The 19,900-nt window shown below is 51.7% G+C and overlaps 4 protein-coding genes across 4 annotated transcripts; 3 read left to right on the top strand and 1 right to left on the bottom strand.

Annotated features, from left to right (window-relative positions):
- Positions 1 to 338: 338 nt before the first annotated feature.
- On the top strand, positions 339 to 7,228 carry BDV17DRAFT_93307 (guanine nucleotide exchange factor DCK1). The gene has a single exon (XM_073765370.1). It carries the CDS (start codon positions 595 to 597, stop codon positions 7,003 to 7,005), a length of 6,411 nt encoding a protein of 2,136 aa, XP_073615425.1. The 5' UTR covers positions 339 to 594; the 3' UTR covers positions 7,006 to 7,228.
- A 700-nt stretch (positions 7,229 to 7,928) lies between these two features.
- On the bottom strand, positions 7,929 to 9,671 carry BDV17DRAFT_281918 (major facilitator superfamily domain-containing protein; the record flags this gene model as incomplete). The annotated part of the gene is made up of 5 exons (XM_073760114.1): positions 7,929 to 8,295; positions 8,355 to 8,473; positions 8,526 to 8,651; positions 8,705 to 8,967; positions 9,020 to 9,671. 5 exons carry the CDS (start codon positions 9,669 to 9,671, stop codon positions 7,929 to 7,931), a joined length of 1,527 nt encoding a protein of 508 aa, XP_073615426.1.
- A 2,937-nt stretch (positions 9,672 to 12,608) lies between these two features.
- BDV17DRAFT_281919 (glucan endo-1,3-beta-D-glucosidase) lies at positions 12,609 to 15,695 on the top strand (the record flags this gene model as incomplete). Its single annotated transcript, XM_073760115.1, has 7 exons — positions 12,609 to 12,776; positions 12,821 to 13,265; positions 13,311 to 13,414; positions 13,461 to 15,182; positions 15,230 to 15,291; positions 15,345 to 15,604; positions 15,670 to 15,695. The coding sequence occupies 7 exons, from the start codon at positions 12,609 to 12,611 to the stop codon at positions 15,693 to 15,695; spliced, it is 2,787 nt and encodes a 928-aa protein (XP_073615427.1).
- A 1,475-nt stretch (positions 15,696 to 17,170) lies between these two features.
- BDV17DRAFT_263870 (calcium/proton exchanger) lies at positions 17,171 to 19,875 on the top strand. Its single transcript, XM_073757946.1, has 4 exons — positions 17,171 to 17,542; positions 17,888 to 18,318; positions 18,362 to 19,203; positions 19,250 to 19,875. The coding sequence occupies exons 1-4, from the start codon at positions 17,539 to 17,541 to the stop codon at positions 19,332 to 19,334; spliced, it is 1,362 nt and encodes a 453-aa protein (XP_073615428.1). The 5' UTR covers positions 17,171 to 17,538; the 3' UTR covers positions 19,335 to 19,875.
- The last annotated feature ends 25 nt before the right edge of the window (positions 19,876 to 19,900 follow it).

A 19,900-nucleotide genomic window follows, 5' to 3' on the forward strand; every position in this document is an offset into this window, starting at 1 on the left:
GTCCTTTCTCTTTCTTTCTTGCAACCTGGTATGCTTTCCCTCTGCACCCCCTTCTTTGTTTCTTCTCCACCGTTCCCGCCAAGCTGAGCAAGGACACCCAACTGGGGACTCCACCTCCGCCCACCACCAAGGGGCTCAGAAATCGCACAAGCTCAAGGGGAAGTGGCAGGCAATCTATCTCTTGCTTGTTGGGGTGGCTGTTTCTGGCTCTTGTGGGGGGACTCTCAATTTCACTCCTAGCTCGTTAATCTGTGTCTTTTCCCCGACCCCAAACAATCTTGCTTCCCTTATCGGAGCTTGTCTCAAAACGCGCCGCAAAGCTGATTCTCGACTGTCCCTATAGGATTCAAATTGACAGCATCTTTAGCCAAGGAGACTTCAATCATTTTTGCGATCCGTGCGGTGTCGATTATATCCACATTCCTCCCAATCCTACGAGTGACGACCTGCATGTCGCGGCCCGTCCCCTTGAGCAAACGAGAGTTCCAGCTCCCCTCCTACCTCCGCTGAATCGCTATCCCTCCATTCCTTACGACGGCCCGTTCGTGAAGACAGCTGCGGGGTGCGTTCTAGATCACCGCCTCGATTACAGACATGCCCTGGCGGCCTCTGCCTCGAATCGCTTTTGCCGTTGCCATTTTCCCCTTTCAGCCTTCGACCCCGGCCGACCTACCCCTAGAACTTGGAGATGAATTATACATAATCGAGCAAGGCGGAAACCATGGTGAATGGTGTCGCGGTTACTTGGTTGCTCCGCCGTCTTTGCTGGCAGGTTTAACGAGCACCAAGGGACAGGCGCTCGAGGCGCGAGTCTTTTCGGGCATCTTCCCCCGCAATTGCGTCGAGATTCGTGAAGTTTTGGGTGACAGCGATGGAAATAAGGCTTTGAGAAACGGGGCACCATCAGTTGGCGACAGGACGGAGGATATCGAGGTGGATGTGCGAAGCAGTCTGGCCTCTTCCCAGGGTGACGAGCATGCTGCCGATGAAGTGTCCGACGTGGTGATCGCGAGAAAGGAGAAGCCCTCACAGATCTTTATTCAAAAGTCCGAGGATGAAGATCAACCAACTCCGCGCGGGGCGCGAACCAGCCCCTGGGGGACATTTCCACTCACGCCAGTCAATGTAGGCCCTCAAAATCCAGATGTGCCCAGGCCAGCCGCGCCAGTTCCTATGCTCAAAATCGGTGACGAAACCCCAACATCCTTCTCAGAGCCGCTAGTCGACGAGATCGCGTCTTGCTTACGAGAATGGCATTCCACCAAGCTCCATGAATTGCTCCTTTCGCAGCAATACCAGGTCGTGGAAGAGATGTCGTCGATTGTTCAGGGACTCGATTATGCTCGGCGACAGCTTCTATACAACGTGCTCACCTCAAAGGAGAAGGAGGCGCTGCGGCAAGAAGTCGTCTGGAAGCTTGTACGAGGCAACAAGCTACTTGGGGGAGAGGTCATTGTACGAGACCCTGAACAACGGGGTCGACTTTTGACCGGCGACGATTCCGCCGTGCAATTGGCAAAGCTCCAGTCAGAGATGAGCATGCTTGAGAGCAGCCCAATTCCCGCCTCAGACACAGCAGCCCTTCATCACCTGCTTTTAGAGGTAAATGCTGTATCAGGAAATGCCCCTGGTCCTGTGGTTCTTGCGGTGAACTTGTGCATTTTATCAGAAGCCGGAGTTCTGAAGCCATTATCCGAAACGTACATTCTAGACATTCCGTCCCCAGAACAATTCGCTAGCTCCGGGCAGAGCAACAAGCTCAAGACTCTTTTCACTGAGTTGTCCGGTACGGACATTGGAGATGGCTCGGCAAGCGGATCCAAGCTTTACCTGGTCGTTAGTGTTCGAGCACCAGAGGTTGCCTCTACAGCCAGTCCTGTTCAATCTGCGTCTTCACTTTCACGTGAAGGGCCGGCGTCTCCCAAGCCTTCTACTGCGAACAACTCTGTTAAGGGACCGGGTCTGAAACCTCGCCGCAGTATGATGTGGTCATCCAACAAACGTAATATTCAGAGCTCAGACCAACCGAAGGAAGCTGCCAAACATCCGCCTCAGTCTTCGGGAAGTACAGCGAGCAACAAGGCGATTGCTCAATCACCAAAAGAGTCTCCTCAGGTTCGCACGATTGGCGTTGGTCTCTTGGAGGTCTCTCAAACTCTCCGTCAAGATAAAGACACTGAGCAGGTAATCAATATTTGGTCTCCTTCTGACCAGAACGAGGATGGGGAAGGCTATACGGACGGCTTTGACACGTTGATTCGTGCATTACTACCTAATCCCAGCGGCAAATATGTAAGATCCGCTCGGGCTGCTCGCGTTCATCTTCACCTCTTTCCATTTGTCGACTCTGACTCAGACGCGTTAATCCGGAAGAATCCCACGGTGTTGCACGATGTCGTTCAAACCAGGAGAATCGGATTTTCGCAAGCTCCGTCGAAACCTCGGTCGGATATTTACGTGACCGTCTTTCAGGCTACCTTTCCCCCAGAGGCTCTTCTGTCGCATCCTCATGTCGGTCAGGTTGCAGTGCCTGCTAATACTGGACTTCGCAACCTACAGTTGACTCTTGAAGTGCGCACCGCGTCAGGGGCACGCGTCGATAAATGTGTTTTCCCAGCCTCGTCTAACGCAACGGCGCACACCGCATGGAGGACGACGATCACTGAAAAGGGCAAGCCGTGGAACCAGACCATTCGCCTCAACATCCCAACTGATCAAATCCCCGGCTCCCATGTGATTATGAGTATTGCGGACGCACCCGAGTTTCCGTTTGCTCTGGCTTGGATGCCCTTGTGGGATAACCAAGCCTTTATACGAGATGGGCCCCATTCTCTGCTGCTACATGCATATGACAAGCACACCTCTAGCCTCGAGAACGGTAAAGGCGCTTACCTATCTCTTCCCTGGAGCGCTTTGGGCAAGAACGAGTCGGCGAAAGATGAGGCCCTTACGGGGCCCCTGGCTACCCTTCAAATCGACACGCATCTATGCAGCACAGAGTACTCTCAGGATCAGGTGATTCTGGGCCTACTGAACTTTAAGGAGCGATCTGTGGATGAAACCCTGGATACATTGAAGAGAGTTCGGTTTGTGCCAGAAATTGAGATCGTCAAGCAGCTAAGCAGTGTCTTCGATGCACTGTTCTCGATCCTCGTTGATAATGCCGGAAATGAGGAATATGAGGACCTTGTTTTCAACAATCTTGTCACGGTTCTTGGGATTGTTCATGATCGACGATTCAACCTTGGCCCGTTGGTCGATTACTACACCGAAAACCAGTTCAATTTCCCGTTCGCAACGCCATGCCTCGTTCGAAGTTTTCTCCGCCTCTTGCAAGGAAGCGCTGACTTGCAAAACTCACGCAGTCTCCGCGCTACCTTCAAGGTCGGTCGGCATGTGCTAAAGTTCATCATCAATGCCCGACAGCAGCAGAAACTGAAGGAGGAGGGCATCGGCATCACTCGAGTCCAGTCAACGTTCAACAGAGACCTGCATACGATCTTCAAGTCATTGGAGGCGCTGATGAAGAATCCTTCTCCGGCGATGGTTGGCAACAAAACTCTTGTCGTTCAACATATCCATACCTGGCTTCCAGAACTCTCCGGGGTGCTGAGCCGAGATGAAGTGATCATGATTGCTTTCAGTTTCATGGATTCTTGTGCTGATGTCAAGGGCATGTTGATTCTGTATAAGCTAGTTTTGATTCAGCACTATACGCGGCTTGAGATCTTCAGCTCTGGGACGGAGAGACAAGGTCTCGCTTCCAGCTGCATCGGCTGGCTGGATCCCTACTGGGGCGCGACAGGCGCGGTTTCTGATCTGTATCGTGACCAAGTCCGTCTTGTATGCGCCATTGTGGCAGAGTTGTTGACCCAGCCGGATCCGCATCTCTACGCGTTCATGCCGAAAATCATCTCCTCGTACTACTCTATCATTCCTGATGGCGTGGACGATACGGAATACTTGTCTCTTCTCTTCAGCAAAACATTCCCGTTCCAGCTCAAATCGTCAAAGACTAGCCAGAAGTTCGATGAGGTTCTCGTGGAGCTATCAGCTATCATGGCTGCAACTGCGGCAATACCCAATCCAAAGCGGTTGCGATTGAAGGGTCTAGAGCTCACCAATTTCCTCACTCAGGCGTTTGAGGTTCATACTTCCATATTGAATTGCGAAGCCTATCCAGAAAGCTGGTTCAGCATCCATGTCTACAACCACAGGGCGACCGTGAAGAGCCTCGAATACCTTGCTTCGCTAATGATCGACAAACTGCTCCCTCCTCCGGACGATGCAGAAACATTCGATACCAGGATATGGGAATCCTTCTTCATGACGTTACTCAAGGTTGTGTCAAGCGATGCGCTTGCCTTGGAGACAGTTCCAGAGCAAAAACGGCGCACTATCTGGAAGATCGCTGGCGATGTTCGAGAACAAGGTGCGGACTTGTTGCACTCTACCTGGGAAGCGATTGGCTGGGAGACTGCTGAGGAAGAGAGAGAGCGCTACGGATTGAAGAAGCTTGGCGGTTACCAGGTGCAATACGTTCCGAATCTCGTGGCACCTATCATTGAGCTCTGTCTCAGTGTGCATGAGGGGCTTCGCCATGTCGCTGTCGATATCTTACGAACCATGATTATCAGCGAATGGGATCTGAATCAGGACTTGTCTATCATCGAGACTGAGATAATCTCCAGCTTGGACAATTTGTTCAAGACAAAGAACATGAGCGAGGGTGTTATCCAGAAGCTTTTCATTGGGGAACTGCTTGACCGGTTCGTTGGTTGCGACGCATTCGATGAGGATCTCGCCAAGGCAGTCAAGGCTCTCATCGCGACTGTGGATGAGCTTCTTGATCTTTTCGTTGCGTCTCAAGGTGGCTCCATGGCCGAAAGCTTGCATACTCTTCGACTAATGGAGTACATGAAAGATATGGGCCGGGAGGATATCTTCATTCGCTATGTCCACGAACTCGCCAACGTCCAGGCTGCCGCAGGCAATTTCACCGAGGCCGGCCTTGCACTCCAATTCCATGCGGACTTGTACGACTGGGATCCCAGAAGGTCTATCCCTGAGCTCATCAACCCTCCATTCCCCGAACAAACTCCCTTTGAAAGGAAGGAGTCGCTCTACTTCTCGATCATTCATTACTTTGAGGACGCCGAGGCTTGGACCCATGCGCTGGCTTGCTACAAGGAGCTTGTTCTGCACTACGAAGATACAGTTATGGATTTCGCCAAGCTCTCGCGAGCCCAGAGCTCCATGGCGAAGATCCACGATTCCATCGCAAAAGAAGACAAGCAGTTCCCGCGCTACTTCCGGATCTTGTACAAAGGCCTCGGGTTCCCAGCGACTTTACGTGACAAGGAGTTCATTGTTGAATGTGCGCCGACAGAGCGCATGGCTACGCTAATCGATCGTATGCAAAAGGAGCACCCTGCTGCGCAGGTCCTGTCCTCTGGTGAGATCCATGATTACGAAGGCCAATTCTTGTTCATCAGCCCAGTCAGTGTGCACCGGGACATGAACCACCCAGTTTATCAGCGATCCAAAATTCCGCCATCTGTCCGAGATCACCTTTTGATTTCGGAGCCCACGCGATTCAGCTCCACGTTGAGAAGACACATCCGCGATGCTGATGTTCAGGAGCAGTGGGTGGAGAAGGTTCTCTACACCACTTCCGAGCCTTTCCCTAACATCCTCCGCAGAAGCGAGGTGATCAGTACTGAAGAGGTTGCGCTATCACCTCTGCAGACGGCTCTTGAACGGACTTGGCGCAAGACACAAGAGTTATACTTGCTCTACAGACGCGCGGCATCTGGTGAAGACATGAGTCTGACGAATTTGACGGAGGCTTTGGAACAATTATTAGACAACAGCTCCGCCTCTGTAAGCTGTGTCGCTCAGTACCGTTTGTTCTTGACCGATGACAACGAGGACGACGGGGAAGAGGAAGAAGATGCAAACACGCCAAAGCCACCCGATCCGATGCAAAACGCCCTTGCCGTGGCTCTCATTGATCATGCCTTGGCGATTAAGCACGCTCTCGCACTGTACTCGCGACCAGCACACCAAGCTACACAGACCGAGCTCACTCGCCGTTTCGAGCAAGCATTCTCAGCGGAACTCTCGTCTCTTCGTCCTGTGGAGACTGTTCCCCCCTCGTTGCCTTCAAGCCAGTCTCCGAACTCGTCGCGGAGCCCTCAGGTGACTGCACTTCCGCGGTCCATCAGCCCAGAGCAGGAATTGATTCGCAACTCCCGGAAGAGCGGCCATGTCCGCGGAGGCTCGCGGAAGCAATCTGTTAGCCATCGAATTAGCATCATGAACCCGTTCAAACGCTCAAATCACGGAGCAAGCAATTCTGTCGCCACAATCCAGGGACAGCCGAACGGCAAAGTTAACGGTCATGTACCTACTCCATCCGGTAAAGAAGAGGCTGAGCTCGATGACACTGCTACGATTCACAGTCGAACGACTAATCAGTCGCGGGACACCAACCACAAACGACGGAGTTTCTTCGGCGAGGTCTTACAAAAGCATACCTCCTCTCTGTCTATAAGCAACAGCACCACCGGAGAAGACGCCAAATCTCACAAGAGAAGCCACTCACAGAAGAGGCAGCGATCTGAAAGCGCGTCTCGCAGCGTTGCCGACAAATCCACAGACAACGTCAGCCACGCCTCGTCCCGTCCCAATGGCACTACGGAGGCCCGCCCAACACCAACAGTCGTAACGAGTCCCAAGGGCGGGTGGTCAACCATCCCTTCAGTAACCGAGCACCCGCGACCAGTGACTCGAAGCGACGCAGCGTCGCTCAAAAGTCCATCTTCCATCCGCAGTCCCGAGCTTCGCAGCCCCGGTGCCACGACCAATAGCTCTTCAGGGACGGGCGGAGGAGGCGTGCGAGACTCCGTGATGAAGCGCTTCAGCTTGCTCAAAGGTGTTGGTCTCGGGCGAAAAGCCAGTCGTCTTGATTTCAGAAACGACCAGCCTGTTCATGAGGAGTGATCTTTCTTCATTCTCATTTTACCTATACCCACTCTGCTCATATTTGTAATGTCTGGACATTATACTCCCTTCCTTTCTACCTTTCCCTTTTCACCTTCTACATTTTGACCATGTTTGCATAAGCCCTAATTGGTTTCACATTACGTTAAATCTTTTAGTCTGGCTTGCTTCTTCTCTCCTTCACCTTTTCTTTCTTTTTTCTTTCCACTTGGATATGAACTGAAACCACCTATCTCCAAAATCCCGATACCTCTTTCGTTTCATTCTATTTTACTTTACTTTACTTTACCATATCCCTTTTGATATCTGTATATTCTACTCCTTCTGGGCTCGTTTCTTTCTCTTTTGCGCTTTGGTTTGGACCTGTACGATATCCTTATTGGTTTCTCCATTGGCGAGCTGAAAATTCATGCGTGCATTGGAAATATATACTGTGTCCCTATATAACTATAGATACAAGGTATAGAATCCAGAATAGGTAAGATTAAACACTATTATTCTTCTACCAGATCTGTTAGACCTGGTGGTAAGTACTATCGTATATGGTGGCACCTCAGGCTGCATCTGCCCGCCAATCGCCGCTCCTTCCTATTTCATGCAGAGCCCTGACGCTGGCCCGGGCCCGGGCTTGGGCGGGGCTCGATCGCGCCTTCCTTTTAAATTGGTGTCAGCTCCGCGTCAAATAGGCAGGATCAGGCCGCGGCGCATATAGTATCACCCAATCGATTCCTTGTGATTTGATTTATATTTTCTTTGAGGTATTCAGTTATCCTCATGTTCGTGATCGGCATGATACTCATGACATGATAATATTTCGACAACAATTCTCAACGGAATTATATACGTACGGGAACCCACCCACCCGCAAGGCGAACAACCAAATACCAAAAAGCCCTTCAATCGGGAGCCAACCCCCAGCACGCTTATACTAGATACCGGAACCCCTTTTGCATCCTCAAACTCTCATCCGCACCAGCACCACGCTCACCATGATCAACACCCCCCGCAACCGCGCGTCCAGCACTAACATCCGCAATCTCCGCCTCAGCCAACTTCCTATTCAACCCCTCCAGCACAAACTTGAAGATCAAGCACCCGACAATAGTCACGCCGAACATAGCCGTGACAATGCCGTAGCTCTTCCTGTACCCATTCTCGCTGAGATCCCAGACATAACTGCCAGCTACGTTGCCGAGCTGACTGAAGGCGTTAATGAGGGCGATTGCGACGGCGCGCTTTGCGGGGGGACGGGGGAAGGAGGAGGAGATCCAGGAGTAGAAGACGATGAAGCTGTAACATCATTAGTAATTGAATGGGTTGGTGGCGCGGGATTGACCTTAGGAACATACCCAGCGTAAGAGGAGGCCTGGAGGAAGAGAGCGACGTAGCGCGCTGCGACGTTCAGTGTTGACATGCTGATTACGAAGCCGACGAGGCCGACGAGGATGGGGCCGACAATGTGCCAGAACTGGGATTCCAATTAGCCATGGCTAGATGCAGTTAGGTGAAGCGTGACATACCTTCTCCTGGAACCGATCAGAGCTATAGGCAACGCCGAGGGAGAAGAAGCAAGAGAAGACCCATGGGGGAGCGCTCATGAGCAGAGTGGGCACGTATCCGAAACCAAGGGTCTCGGTGAGAGAGGGCTGATATCACGTCGTTAGACTGCATGACAACGAGATTATATCTAGGAACTTACGAAGAAAGCGTTGAACGAAAGACCAACGACGTAAGCGGTAAAGGTAATCATCATGATATAGCTCTTGATATCCTTGATGGCCATGAATAGACCATCCCAGGGCCCCTGGTCCTCAGAGTCAACATCAGCCTCGCCGACATCCTCGGTCATGCGGAGCTGAGCGACTTCGAGCTCTTCCATGGTGAAACCGCGGGTGTTGGTGGGCAGATCGGGGAGGATGAATCCCGCGCAAATGGCAATAAACATTGTGGCGGCGCCCTCAACTAGAAGATATGTTAGTGGATGCACTTTGAGGTGGGCATGATGGGGACGTACTCCAGAAAAGCCAACGCCATGCTGCGTGACCAAGAGTGCCCTGCATGTTCGAAAGAACACCAGCGCCGACGAGAGCCGAAAAGGCATTGGAGATGAGGTTTCCGCAGAAGAGAATGGCGTTTCGTTTCGTGAGCTCTCGGCGAGTGTACCACTTTGACAGAATCATCAAAGCACCAGGCAAAAAGGCAGCTTCCACGAAGCCGAGGAAGAAACGGATGGCGACCATTCCAGAGAAGTTGTGGACAACGCCCGACAGAGTTGAGACGAGGCCCCAGAGGAGCATGATAACTGAGATATAGATTGAGGGTCGAGAGATGCGGTTGATGAAGATGTTTGATGGAACCTGCATCAGGATGTAACCAACGTACAGAATACTCAAACAAGTGGCGTATTCGTCGTAATTCATGTCCAGATCCTGCTGGAGACCCTTGAGACGGGCGGCGGCCATGTTATTGCGGTCAAGGTAGTTCATGATGTAGATAAGAACAAAGAGCGAACAACGGGCGTCCAGCTTCCGCTTCATGCTCTTCTCTACATTTGCGCGATGTGCCGGATCCGACAGTGTGCCTGGGGTGTGAGCACCCTCCATTGTCTCAATGGTAGGCTTCTCGATCTGGGCTGCCTCAGAGCCGGGTTTGATGTCGTCGGTCATGGTCCTGGTGCCTGCCAGACAGAGATTGAGATGAGGAAGGAGAGGAGAAAGTGGGATGAAGTCTCTGGGGAAGAGCGAACCCCGGATATGGGGTTACGGGGGGGCAGAATTTATTTGTTTCCTGGAGCCAGGGTCGGGACTTCTCCGTCAGTCAAACCCCGGTCCCCTCATGTCCCAAGTTCCCAACGCATCAAGCGGAGACTGCAGCTGCAGAGTGGACCGGCTACCGTATGGGGAGACAGCGCCGGGACCAGGGTCGACAACCAGGGCCAATATGGCTGTCTCTCGGCAAAGCGGTCTCCCGGTTGAATGGGAATGAGCCGTCTGTGATGTCCTGGCAGGTCGTTTGTCTCCATCTTGAGGTGTAGAACTGGAGAAGATTGTATAAAACGGTGGAGCGTGCGAGCGTGGGGGTTGCAGTTCGGGGGCGTGGGGGGACACAGGGGGAAGGCAGCGTGGGGGCAACCCGGGGGCAGCACCAGACTCAGCAGAGATTTCGCTTCTCTTGATTTGCTGCCATCCCGACCTGCACCCGCACCCGATCCCGACAACTTCCTCTCAACTCGGTTAAGAAAGGTCCTGTCTGCATCGCGTCCAATCAGAGCATCTCTGCCTTGCTTCCCCGCCGACGCGATTGACCCTCCGCCGAGCTTTGACTGTGCCTCCCCGTCGCTTTCCCGGTCCAGTTCTCTCCGGATTTCGGATCCCGCCCGACTGACCCCCAGTTGATGACACAAAATACAGCTTCAGGAACTGCCGGGATGTGATTCAACAAAGTCGACTAGGGCCGGACAGTCAATTCAGATTGAGATTGATTGAGGAATGACCGTACTTTTGGCTTGAGGGGATGTTCTACCCACTGGGAGTCCAGACTGCAGAACACATCTTGTCCGGGAATATCATGATTCAGAGCCTGCTGATCCGATAACACCATGCCACCGTCACCGATACCGCCAGTAATCAGAGGCGCCAACCCGGAGGACTTCATTTCGTAATTGGCGCTGAGTCTATCTTCATCCGGCGTATTTGTCACTTGTGACGACATACCAGACTTCGATACCATCGCCTCGAGTTCTGGGGTTGATAGGGACAAGGTCCCCACCCATACCTTGCCAGTGCAGCCCAAGGTAGCCCGAGGAAGTGCCCATCTAAGCGAATAAACATATGGTTTGAGCGATTCTAATGTCTTTCGAGCTGATGCTTTCATCTAATCTCAAGAGGGACCTCGGGCAATGTCATCGAGCTACGGACGCCTTGGGATATGTTTGAAGTTCATCGAACTTTGAAGGTCGGCGGGACGGTCTAGCTCTCGAGCTGCGTCTACCGCAAAAAAACCGACGGTCGCCAGGACCGTACAATTTCGTTTTCAAGCTAGAGGCCAGCTCCCGGCAGTCCAATGAGCCAAAAGTACGAACTGCATCGTGGATATGAGTTTCAGGGGCCTTGGCAATGATTTTGCCGATATCCTTGGAATCCTCGAGTGAACAGCAAAAGGCACTGCCATCGGTTCCGCTTTGTTGCCGAAGTGTCGATGATTAAGAGTCCATAATAGCACTACTACTAGTAAGGCTGAGTGTTGTACTCTATAGTAGTGGACTAGGGCTCTACGTAGTAAACCCAGTGACCTGCCACACGCCATGTTGAGCTTCCTTTTGCCCACGGCCAGGCACAAAGAGCATTAATAAGACAAGCCTTTGCAGGATCACGATACTGAGTCAGTTGCCATCGGAGTATAACAGTTTCAGAGTCGACTGTCAAGTACTCTCGATCCCTGTTCAGTGGTCATGGCTGACATGACCGGGTCGGCTGTTCTACCCCGCGACTTGTCGCTGTAACCTTGCCACAACTTCATCCCTGCCAGGCTCTCTCCTGCATCAACCACATGCAACTCCTGAGGCTTTAAGACGATGATCTCTCCCATCAACCTGCGATCTAGGTTCGAGTTCGTGGTAGGCGATTCGTCATGGACCTCAACGCCAAGCTTTGGCGTGGGTTCCTCCTCGCTCATCCCCATCGACGTGGATGGTCAACAAAGGACATCCGGAAGCCAAATCCAGGCCTCGTGAACGATTCTCGACTCTTTCAAACTCTTGTCATGGAGGGTTTAGTCTTGGAGTACTTGTCTGGGGTTGACAAGCAGCAACGTCTGGGGATATTTTAGCTGCCTGCACTGCTCCACCTTTTGTCCCTCTTCCTGCGTCATCGTCAACTCGCATCGCTCCCATCGACAACGTTGCAAAAGACAGCCTCAACATCCATCAGCAGATTGGATCAGTCGTCCACTGTAAGTTTCGTTCTCGATTCCAGCATTGACTCGTGGTGCGCGATCTGGTCACGGACCACGGGCGCCGCCCACATTCCAACACGCCCTACATTGTTTTCCCTTGGTGACCACCACCGCTGTTTGTTTTGGCTCGAGTCTGCTCAACATGCTCACCTTTGCACAGATCCGCATTCTCGTGGTACGTTGCGGCCTCTGAATTGCGCTCACCACTCGAGCCGAGCATACCTCCTCCCCCGACGCGGAGTTACTAGCCAGATTCTCATCACACGAGTCTGGAATCCGGGGACAATTAGGTCTGGTGAGCCGTTCCCTCTTATTCAACATGTTAGCCTTTCCGGTGCTTTTTCTTGTGCTTCACTCCATTTTGGCTGCGACGATTGTCCCCTCCCTGCCTATACCTGGGATTGCCGTCACGGTTCCCATCACGCTCCTTTTGCATGTTGTCTGTCCTTAAATATCATATTCTCGACTTGCAATTCCTCAACCGACTTTTTCATTCTTTTGTGCACTGTTCGGAGAGGGACTGCATATTGTTTTAATGGAAGTGTCTTTCGACCTTGACCATCGAAAAGCGATTTCTGTCTAGAAATTGTGTTTTCTGCATTTTTGTCTCATATATACTCGACTTGTCACTCTGCATTGAACCCGCCAATATGGAGGCTCAATCCAGGAAAAACCTGTCAAGCATGCTAATATGGCTTCTCGCGGCAAAGACAGTATACGCTGCCCCAGCTCCGACTCAATTCGCCGGTGTTCCCGAAAGGACCCAATATCCACCGGTCATACAAGGCGCAAGAGAGTTGCCTCCCCAGACAGAAGGCGTAAGTGGTCAAAGCCATCCACAAAATTTGTCTAACAATAGTAGTTCTACCCTACCAAGCTTGAACGCGAAGGCCACGAATTGCAACTGTCCACTGCCACTGCCGCTCCCACCGAAACGGAACAGGGACCTTTTACTCTATTAGACAGTCTGATTGACACTTTGGGTCAGCCTGAATCTTTGCTTGACTGGCTACTCAACCAGGATCAACCAGCCGACGTTCCAGCCGAGCCATCAGCCGCGCCAGCGCCAGAGCCAGAGATCCCTTCGGTCACATCTTCAAGCATCGCAGCGCCTAGATCTACGACCAGTGAGCCCGCTACGCACAACGTAGTTGAAACTTCTACCACAGTGAATCCGCCGTCTAGCTCGCCTTCTGAGACTAGCACTTTCCAGACCAGCACTGTTTCGACCAGCAGTGTTCAAACTTCTAGCTCTCAAGCAAGCACATCTACGACACCAAGCACGTCCACGACAGAAGCTATTCAAGGTTTGTATTTGGACTGTTATTACAACGACTTCGCTAACTAGTCAGGTACTATGGCTGCCAACCAAGACGCCTTTATCGGAGTCGGGACCGGGCCCATTCCTTCAGCTATCAGATCCCGCGATGACCACCCGGTCCCGAAGAATGGAGTTGTAAGTACTCTAGCCCATCTACATGGCAGCGTACTAACAACGGTAGAACTCCTCTGGTCCGATTGAGACGAACAAATTCCACAGTGCACTTTTCCTGGGAAGTCAGACCAATGCCACTTTCACGCACCCTTACACTTTGGCATGGGCAAGGGGGAGCGGCAATCTGTCTAGCTATGGAATGGCTGTCTCGCACACTGAAGCGAATCTCATTGCGATGGGCCCGCCAAATTCGCAATTGCCAGGCAGCCCGGTTGCATACTACATCAACCCTATTGGCATCCAGTCGATCATTCTGTCAGCTACCGAGCTGGGTCAATCTACAACCCTCACCGCGGAGAATTTCTTGCCATTCTCAGCAGATGCGGTCTTGCGACCACAGCCCGGGTCTTCCAACAGGCTTACGCTGCCCGTGGTCCAAGGTATGGCGTATGTGACTGGAGTATACACCCAGCTGCAGCCTGTGCTCCAGAGCGGCGTCCATTTCCGCGAGGTGGTGACCGTTGCTTCACCCCGAGCTGGCATTTTCAAATACCGTGCCACTCTCGAAGATGGTGCCGTCTGGCTCATTTATGTTACTCCAAACAATAGCCAAGATCCTAACCTCCAGTTGATATCCAGCACCGACCTTCGGGGACCCAGTGGGTGGTCTGGCACTATCCAGGTCGCGAAGAACCCAGCGGGATCTGCTGGAGAGAGTCTCTTTGATAACTCGTCTGGTGTCTTTGCCGTCGAGGCCACTGTCTCTGGAGCAGTCAACGGCCAAACCGGCACATACCGTCTTGCTTGGGGCAAGTCTGGCAAGGATAGTCAGAGCACACCTCTGATGATGTACGCTCTGCCTCACCATGTCGCCGCATTTGACGACCAGACCAGAGGTCGAGCGGTCAACATCACGCTCCGAACCACCACCAAGGGAGTCGCGAGAGCAGTCATTGGAGAGTACTGGACCATGAATGAGCCCAATCTGCCAACCAACATCGGCTTTGCGCCCTGGGTCTTATCCTCGGACAGCTCCCCTCCACTGAGCTCTTCTGCTCAAGCAACTATCCGGAGCGTTGCCTTGACAGAGTTGCAGCAAGACATGGACGCTCAGACAAATCTCAACAGCATGTACTTTAGCGGCAAAGCGCTCAGCAAGTTCGCGACCATCATCTACACCGTACACACCCTCCTCGGCGACACCGCGACAGCAGGGCCTGCTCTCGACAGACTAAAGTCCGCATTCGCCCGTTTCGTCGAAAACAGGCAACAGTTCCCCCTCATCTATGACAATGTCTGGAAAGGTGTAGTCTCGTCCGCCAGTTACGGAGGTGACCCCGGTGCGGACTTTGGAAACACCCTGTACAACGACCACCACTTCCACTACGGGTATTTTATTCATGCTGCTGCAATCATCGGCGCGCTGGATCCAAACTGGATTGCGGGTAACCGCGACTGGGTCAACATGCTTGTTCGCGACTCTGGCAACGCAGCGTCCAATGATCCTCTCTTCCCATTTTCGCGCGGCTTCGACTGGTACCATGGGCATTCGTGGGCCAAGGGGCTCTATGAGTCGTTCGATGGTAAGGACCAGGAGTCCTCGTCTGAGGATATGATGTATGCGTATGCACTCAAGATGTGGGGAAAGACGATTGGTGATGCGAGCATGGAGGCAAGGGGTAACCTCATGCTTGGTGTCCTGCGTCGCAGCTTCAACAACTATTTCCTCATGGAGAGCGACAATGTCAACCACCCACCTAACTTTATCGGCAACAAGGTCACTGGAATTGTAAGTGCCAATACGATCCGGAAGAAACAGATACTGACAGTCACTAGCTCTTTGAAAACAAAGTCGACCACACAACTTACTTTGGCGGTAACCTTGAATACATCCAAGGGTATGCCCCTTTTTTTTTTTTCCCTAAACCCACAACATCACTAACAACAACAGAATCCACATGCTGCCCCTTCTCCCGACGTCCCCCTACATCCGCAGCCAGAAATTCGTCCGTGAAGAATGGAACTCCATGTTTGCATCCAACGCCGCCGCACCCGCTGAGCGCGTCGAAGCCGGGTGGAAGGGCGTCCTGTATGCTAATCTCGCGATCATCGACCCTCGCGCGAGCTGGAACTTCTTTGCCCAGAATAACTTCGACTATGCTTGGATTGATGGTGGTGCGTCGAGGACTTGGTATTTGGCTTTTGCTGCTGGTGAGTTTTGTTTTTTCTTTCTCCTTTTCCGATTATGAGAGATATACTAATGAATTATGTGCTAGGGCTTGCGGGTGGTTCGCCAGCGTAGATTCATTTTCTTCTGTCTTTCTTCTCTTTTTTTTGATGATGAGTTTGTCAGTCGAGATGAGTTGGGGTGGATCGGATTATGACCCGGTATATCAACTATATACCTCCTTTCACTTTTATGCTATGCTACTCTATATCTTTCTTTAACTCGATGTATGATGACTCTGTGTTGTCTCTCGTTTTACTGTTGTGGCTGATATATATCTTCGTGTTTTAGAGAGCCATTTCTGAGATAGATGACTATCGTTAATAGAATACACTCGTTGCTATTAATATTGCATACATCATATTCACTTTCAATCATTGTCTCATTATAACCTCAGCACTACTGTTTTCATGGCTTATCTTAATCTCCAGACCATCCTCATCCGCGCCACCTTTTCCACGCCTCAATCCTTTCTCTGTCCACAGCAGGACAAGCACATCCGGCCATCTATCTATCCCAGCCTGCGAAAGAAAGAAAAAGAAAACCCAGTCCCAAGTGCCTAGCTAGTTGGATTGACGCGGCTTCTGGGGCGCTGCGTCGGTTTTGTTAGGGCTATCTCACAAATACCGTTCAAACTCGTGGTCTTCCAGAAGTCTTCTAAGAAAGAAGACAGCCAGGGCGTTACGGGTACTTTAGCAGCAAGATGAACAAGTCGGTCAAAGTTCAAGATATGACATGGAGTAACGGAGGAGCTCCTGGATACTGTATGTACCTTCAGGCCAACTGGACAGTCAATCGATTGTTTCGCCGTTTTGAGATCGCGTTAGTGCCTTTTTATGTTCTCTCATTTAGTCCATGAGCAAATCAAGAAATCGAGAGATATCAAGCAAGGTTCCAGGAGCTGAATGCTGCTTACGGTATCCAGCCTTATAGCTGTAAGAACCTCAGCTGGAGCTCTTTGTCAGCTGTTCAAGTAGCTATACATACTCAAAATTTATGGGGCTAAGAACATGACGGCCTCAATAACTATTAACCTGGACGAGCCTTCACCTAGCGAAGGGTATCGGAACGATAGAGGGCATGCTGGATTCACAGGAGAACTCCAATATTCAGCCAGGCGACTCACTATCGCGAGGCGGCTGCGTCAAGGCTGACGTCACGCATGCCTGTGGCTTGCGCGTCCGGGATTATACACCTCCCCTCGTCGCGAACAAGTTTTCCTTTGAGGCAGTGTAGGCTACTCCGGAGTAAGGCCGCGGAGTTGGAGTCTCTCTCGTTCCCAAACTCAAAGATGAGTTATTTCTTAGAGTGCAAGTCTCGGTCTGAGTTGTCCTCCAAGCCACTTCCTGTCAGAGCCCGAGTCATCGCGATCAAGGAGACACTAGTATATTTGTAGTTAGAGCAGCAACGAGCCAAGTGGGCGAATAGGACCCTGGATCGGCTGGACAATTTGCTCTGCTGGCAGCTTTCAATGCTTGAATCTGAGCATTTGTGACTTTAGCTTTGGGGGCAGACGGCAAATGATATTGTGGCAGTGCATCAGAACAAGAGGGGTTTGCCTTGCATGATATCTGCCCATCTTGCTGGATGCATTAAATTCCGCTGCAGTTTCGCGAATGTGGATTTGGCCGATCGGCTGAGGCTGTGCACAGTAACTTCGTCTTGTCGCGGTGGTGCGCCCAATGAGAAGGACACAATGCCAGGATGAGGTCAGACACCCAGCCACATCACATCGCAACCACGGCACCCTCCCACTACTTCATCCACCCATGAGACCCTGATTCATCCGGTCAAGCAATTAATCTCTGTGCTACCAGCAAACACCGTCGGAACCCAAGACTCACGGACTCTTGCGCCTGTCGAATTCTGCTCTGCTCCCCGGCCTTGTCGCCCGAGCACGAGCTCCGTCGCTTCCCCAATGTGTAGGTCCTTCCTCCAACTTTCTTCCACTACTCTACACTCTACTCCCCCATCGATTCACACTAAGAATTGATTCTCAACTATTTCCCCTCTTTTGTTATATCATCTCCTCTTTTGTCTCTGGTCTCTTCCATATCCAGGATCCACACTGCTGGTTGCTTTCAGTGTTGGGATCACATTCCTTTGTACCGAGTTGTTTCGTCTCTTTTCCTGATTCTTTCTTCCTCTCCTTTCATCATCTCTGTTCTATTCCATATTTAATGCACAGTTCAGCCTCAGCCGGTTCTTCTGAGTCTCAACCTGCCTTAGGACCGCTGTGAGCTGACACCATCCGCGATCTCCGACAGCATCCTCAAGAAGTATCTTTTCTAGTTTCCGAAGACACAGCTTTGGACCACCAAGAAGAATGTCTTCCAACCTTGCAAATACCAATGGCCTCCATGAGCCTGATGAGCGGGAAGGCTTGCTCGACAACCGTCGAAATTCAACCCACCACAAGCGTGATAACCATTGGACCAGCTGGCCATCGCAAGCCGTCCATTTGACCTGGGCGACTCTTTCGCGCGACTATGTCAATCTCCTCCTTGTCTTTGTCCCAATTGGTATTGTTGCCGGCGCGCTGAAATGGGACAGCACTGTGGTTTTCTCCCTGAATTTCTTGGCCATTGTCCCGCTTGCCTCGTTGCTGAGCTTTGCGACGGAGGAATTGGCGGCGACTCTAGGCCAGGCTCTAGGCGGCTTGATGAATGCAACTTTTGGAAATGCGGTTGAACTGATTGTATGTCTCTCTCTCGCTCAAGTATTCAAGCTAACGGTAATAGGTAAGTATCATCGCTCTGAAAGACAGACAGATCCGCGTTGTTCAAGCTAGTATGCTTGGAAGCATCCTGTCCAACATCCTCCTCGTCCTCGGTTGCTGTTTCGTCGTTGGAGGTATCCGGTATCCCGAACAGTCGTTCAACACTACGGTTGCGTCGACCATGTCATCTCTGATGACCGTCTCATCCGCCTCGCTGATCATTCCTGCAACCCTCTACGCCTCCCTGTCCTCTGCCAAAGACCCCAGTAACAAGACGGAGGATATTCTTTTCCTCTCGCACTGGACCGCTATCATCCTCCTCGTTCTATACATCATCTACCTCTTCTTCCAGCTTCGCTCGCACGCCCACCTTTTCGAAGAAGTGAACAATGAAGTGGCTGATATCGAGACCGGAGAGGGTAACGCGGAGGAAGAGGAGCACTTGCTCAACCCGTGGGCTGCCGGCATTGTTCTGGTCGTCGTGACCATCCTTGTCGCCATCTGCGCCGACTACTTGGTTGGCAGCATCGACGACATTGTCGAAAAGACGGGTATGAGCCGCACCTTCATCGGTTTGATTCTGATTCCGATTGTCGGAAACGCTGCGGAGCATGTGACAGCAGTTGTGGTCGCTTACAAGGGCAAGATGGATCTTGCCATTGGAGTTGCCATCGGAAGCAGTCTCCAGATTGCTCTGTTCGTCACTCCCGCCCTCGTCATTCTTGGATGGATCATGAACGTGGGCATGACCCTCCACTTCCACATCTTCGAAACCGTGGCTTTCTTCATCTCCGGGCTGGTTGTGACTCTCCTCATCCAAGATGGCAAGTCCAACTACCTCGAAGGCTGCCTGTGCCTGGGAATGTAAGTTGTTCTTCGCTATTCAAAAATCCTCCGCTAACCTAGTTAGGTACTTGATTCTCGCACTTGCTTTCTACGTGTATCCCGACAGCGTTGACGAGGACGCTCTATTTACCGCAACTTCAATGCGGTAAGCGCCCTCGCTATGCTCGAGAAGCCTCGCAGCTGCGCGTTTAATCTCTTTCACTTCTTCCACGGCCAGAAAGCATGGTCATTGTGACTGGCTACTTGGTTGATTTACCTAAAATTTACCTACACTCTTTGATTTCCTACCGCTTTGATACGTAATCTGGGCCGGGTTGCTTAACTTTGCACTGCAGGTCAGTTACCATGTACTACGGCGACTAGCTTACAGGTTCTTCCTTACTCGTTTTGCTATTACCCATATTTTGATGCGGGAACTGGACGGCTTAAAAGCGGATTGGTTGAGGTTTGAGTCATTCGTGCCGAATTATGCGCCCTGGCAGTTTTTGTTCGCTTGGATGTAGAGTACTCGCCCGCAACTGACCTCTGATACGTTCTACCTCATACTTCGTACCTCGTACTTGATTCCGTTTCCGTAAGAGCCGTGATTTCATCTTGACGCCCATTTCTTGGCGCATAGGAGCGATGACTAAGCGAGGAAAAACGTTCGCCGACAGGAAACATCATTGTCCAGAACGGTCTCTGTTCACCCATCTAATCTACATTCCTGTAGACC

Source organism: Aspergillus undulatus, assembly GCF_047715775.1.
Source record: "Aspergillus undulatus strain CBS 261.88 unplaced genomic scaffold BDV17scaffold_25, whole genome shotgun sequence".
Classification (NCBI taxonomy): Eukaryota; Fungi; Ascomycota; class Eurotiomycetes; order Eurotiales; family Aspergillaceae; genus Aspergillus; species Aspergillus undulatus.

Bases quoted from the DNA above. Each gene is read 5' to 3' on its own strand.
- BDV17DRAFT_93307 (XM_073765370.1), top strand. From the start codon at position 595: ATGCCCTGGCGGCCTCTGCCTCGAATCGCTTTTGCCGTTGCCATTTTC.
- BDV17DRAFT_263870 (XM_073757946.1), top strand. The intron at 18,319-18,361 runs GTATGTCTCTCT...TAACGGTAATAG, and splicing joins GAAATGCGGTTGAACTGATT to GTAAGTATCATCGCTCTGAA. The intron at 19,204-19,249 runs GTAAGTTGTTCT...TAACCTAGTTAG, and splicing joins GGCTGCCTGTGCCTGGGAAT to GTACTTGATTCTCGCACTTG.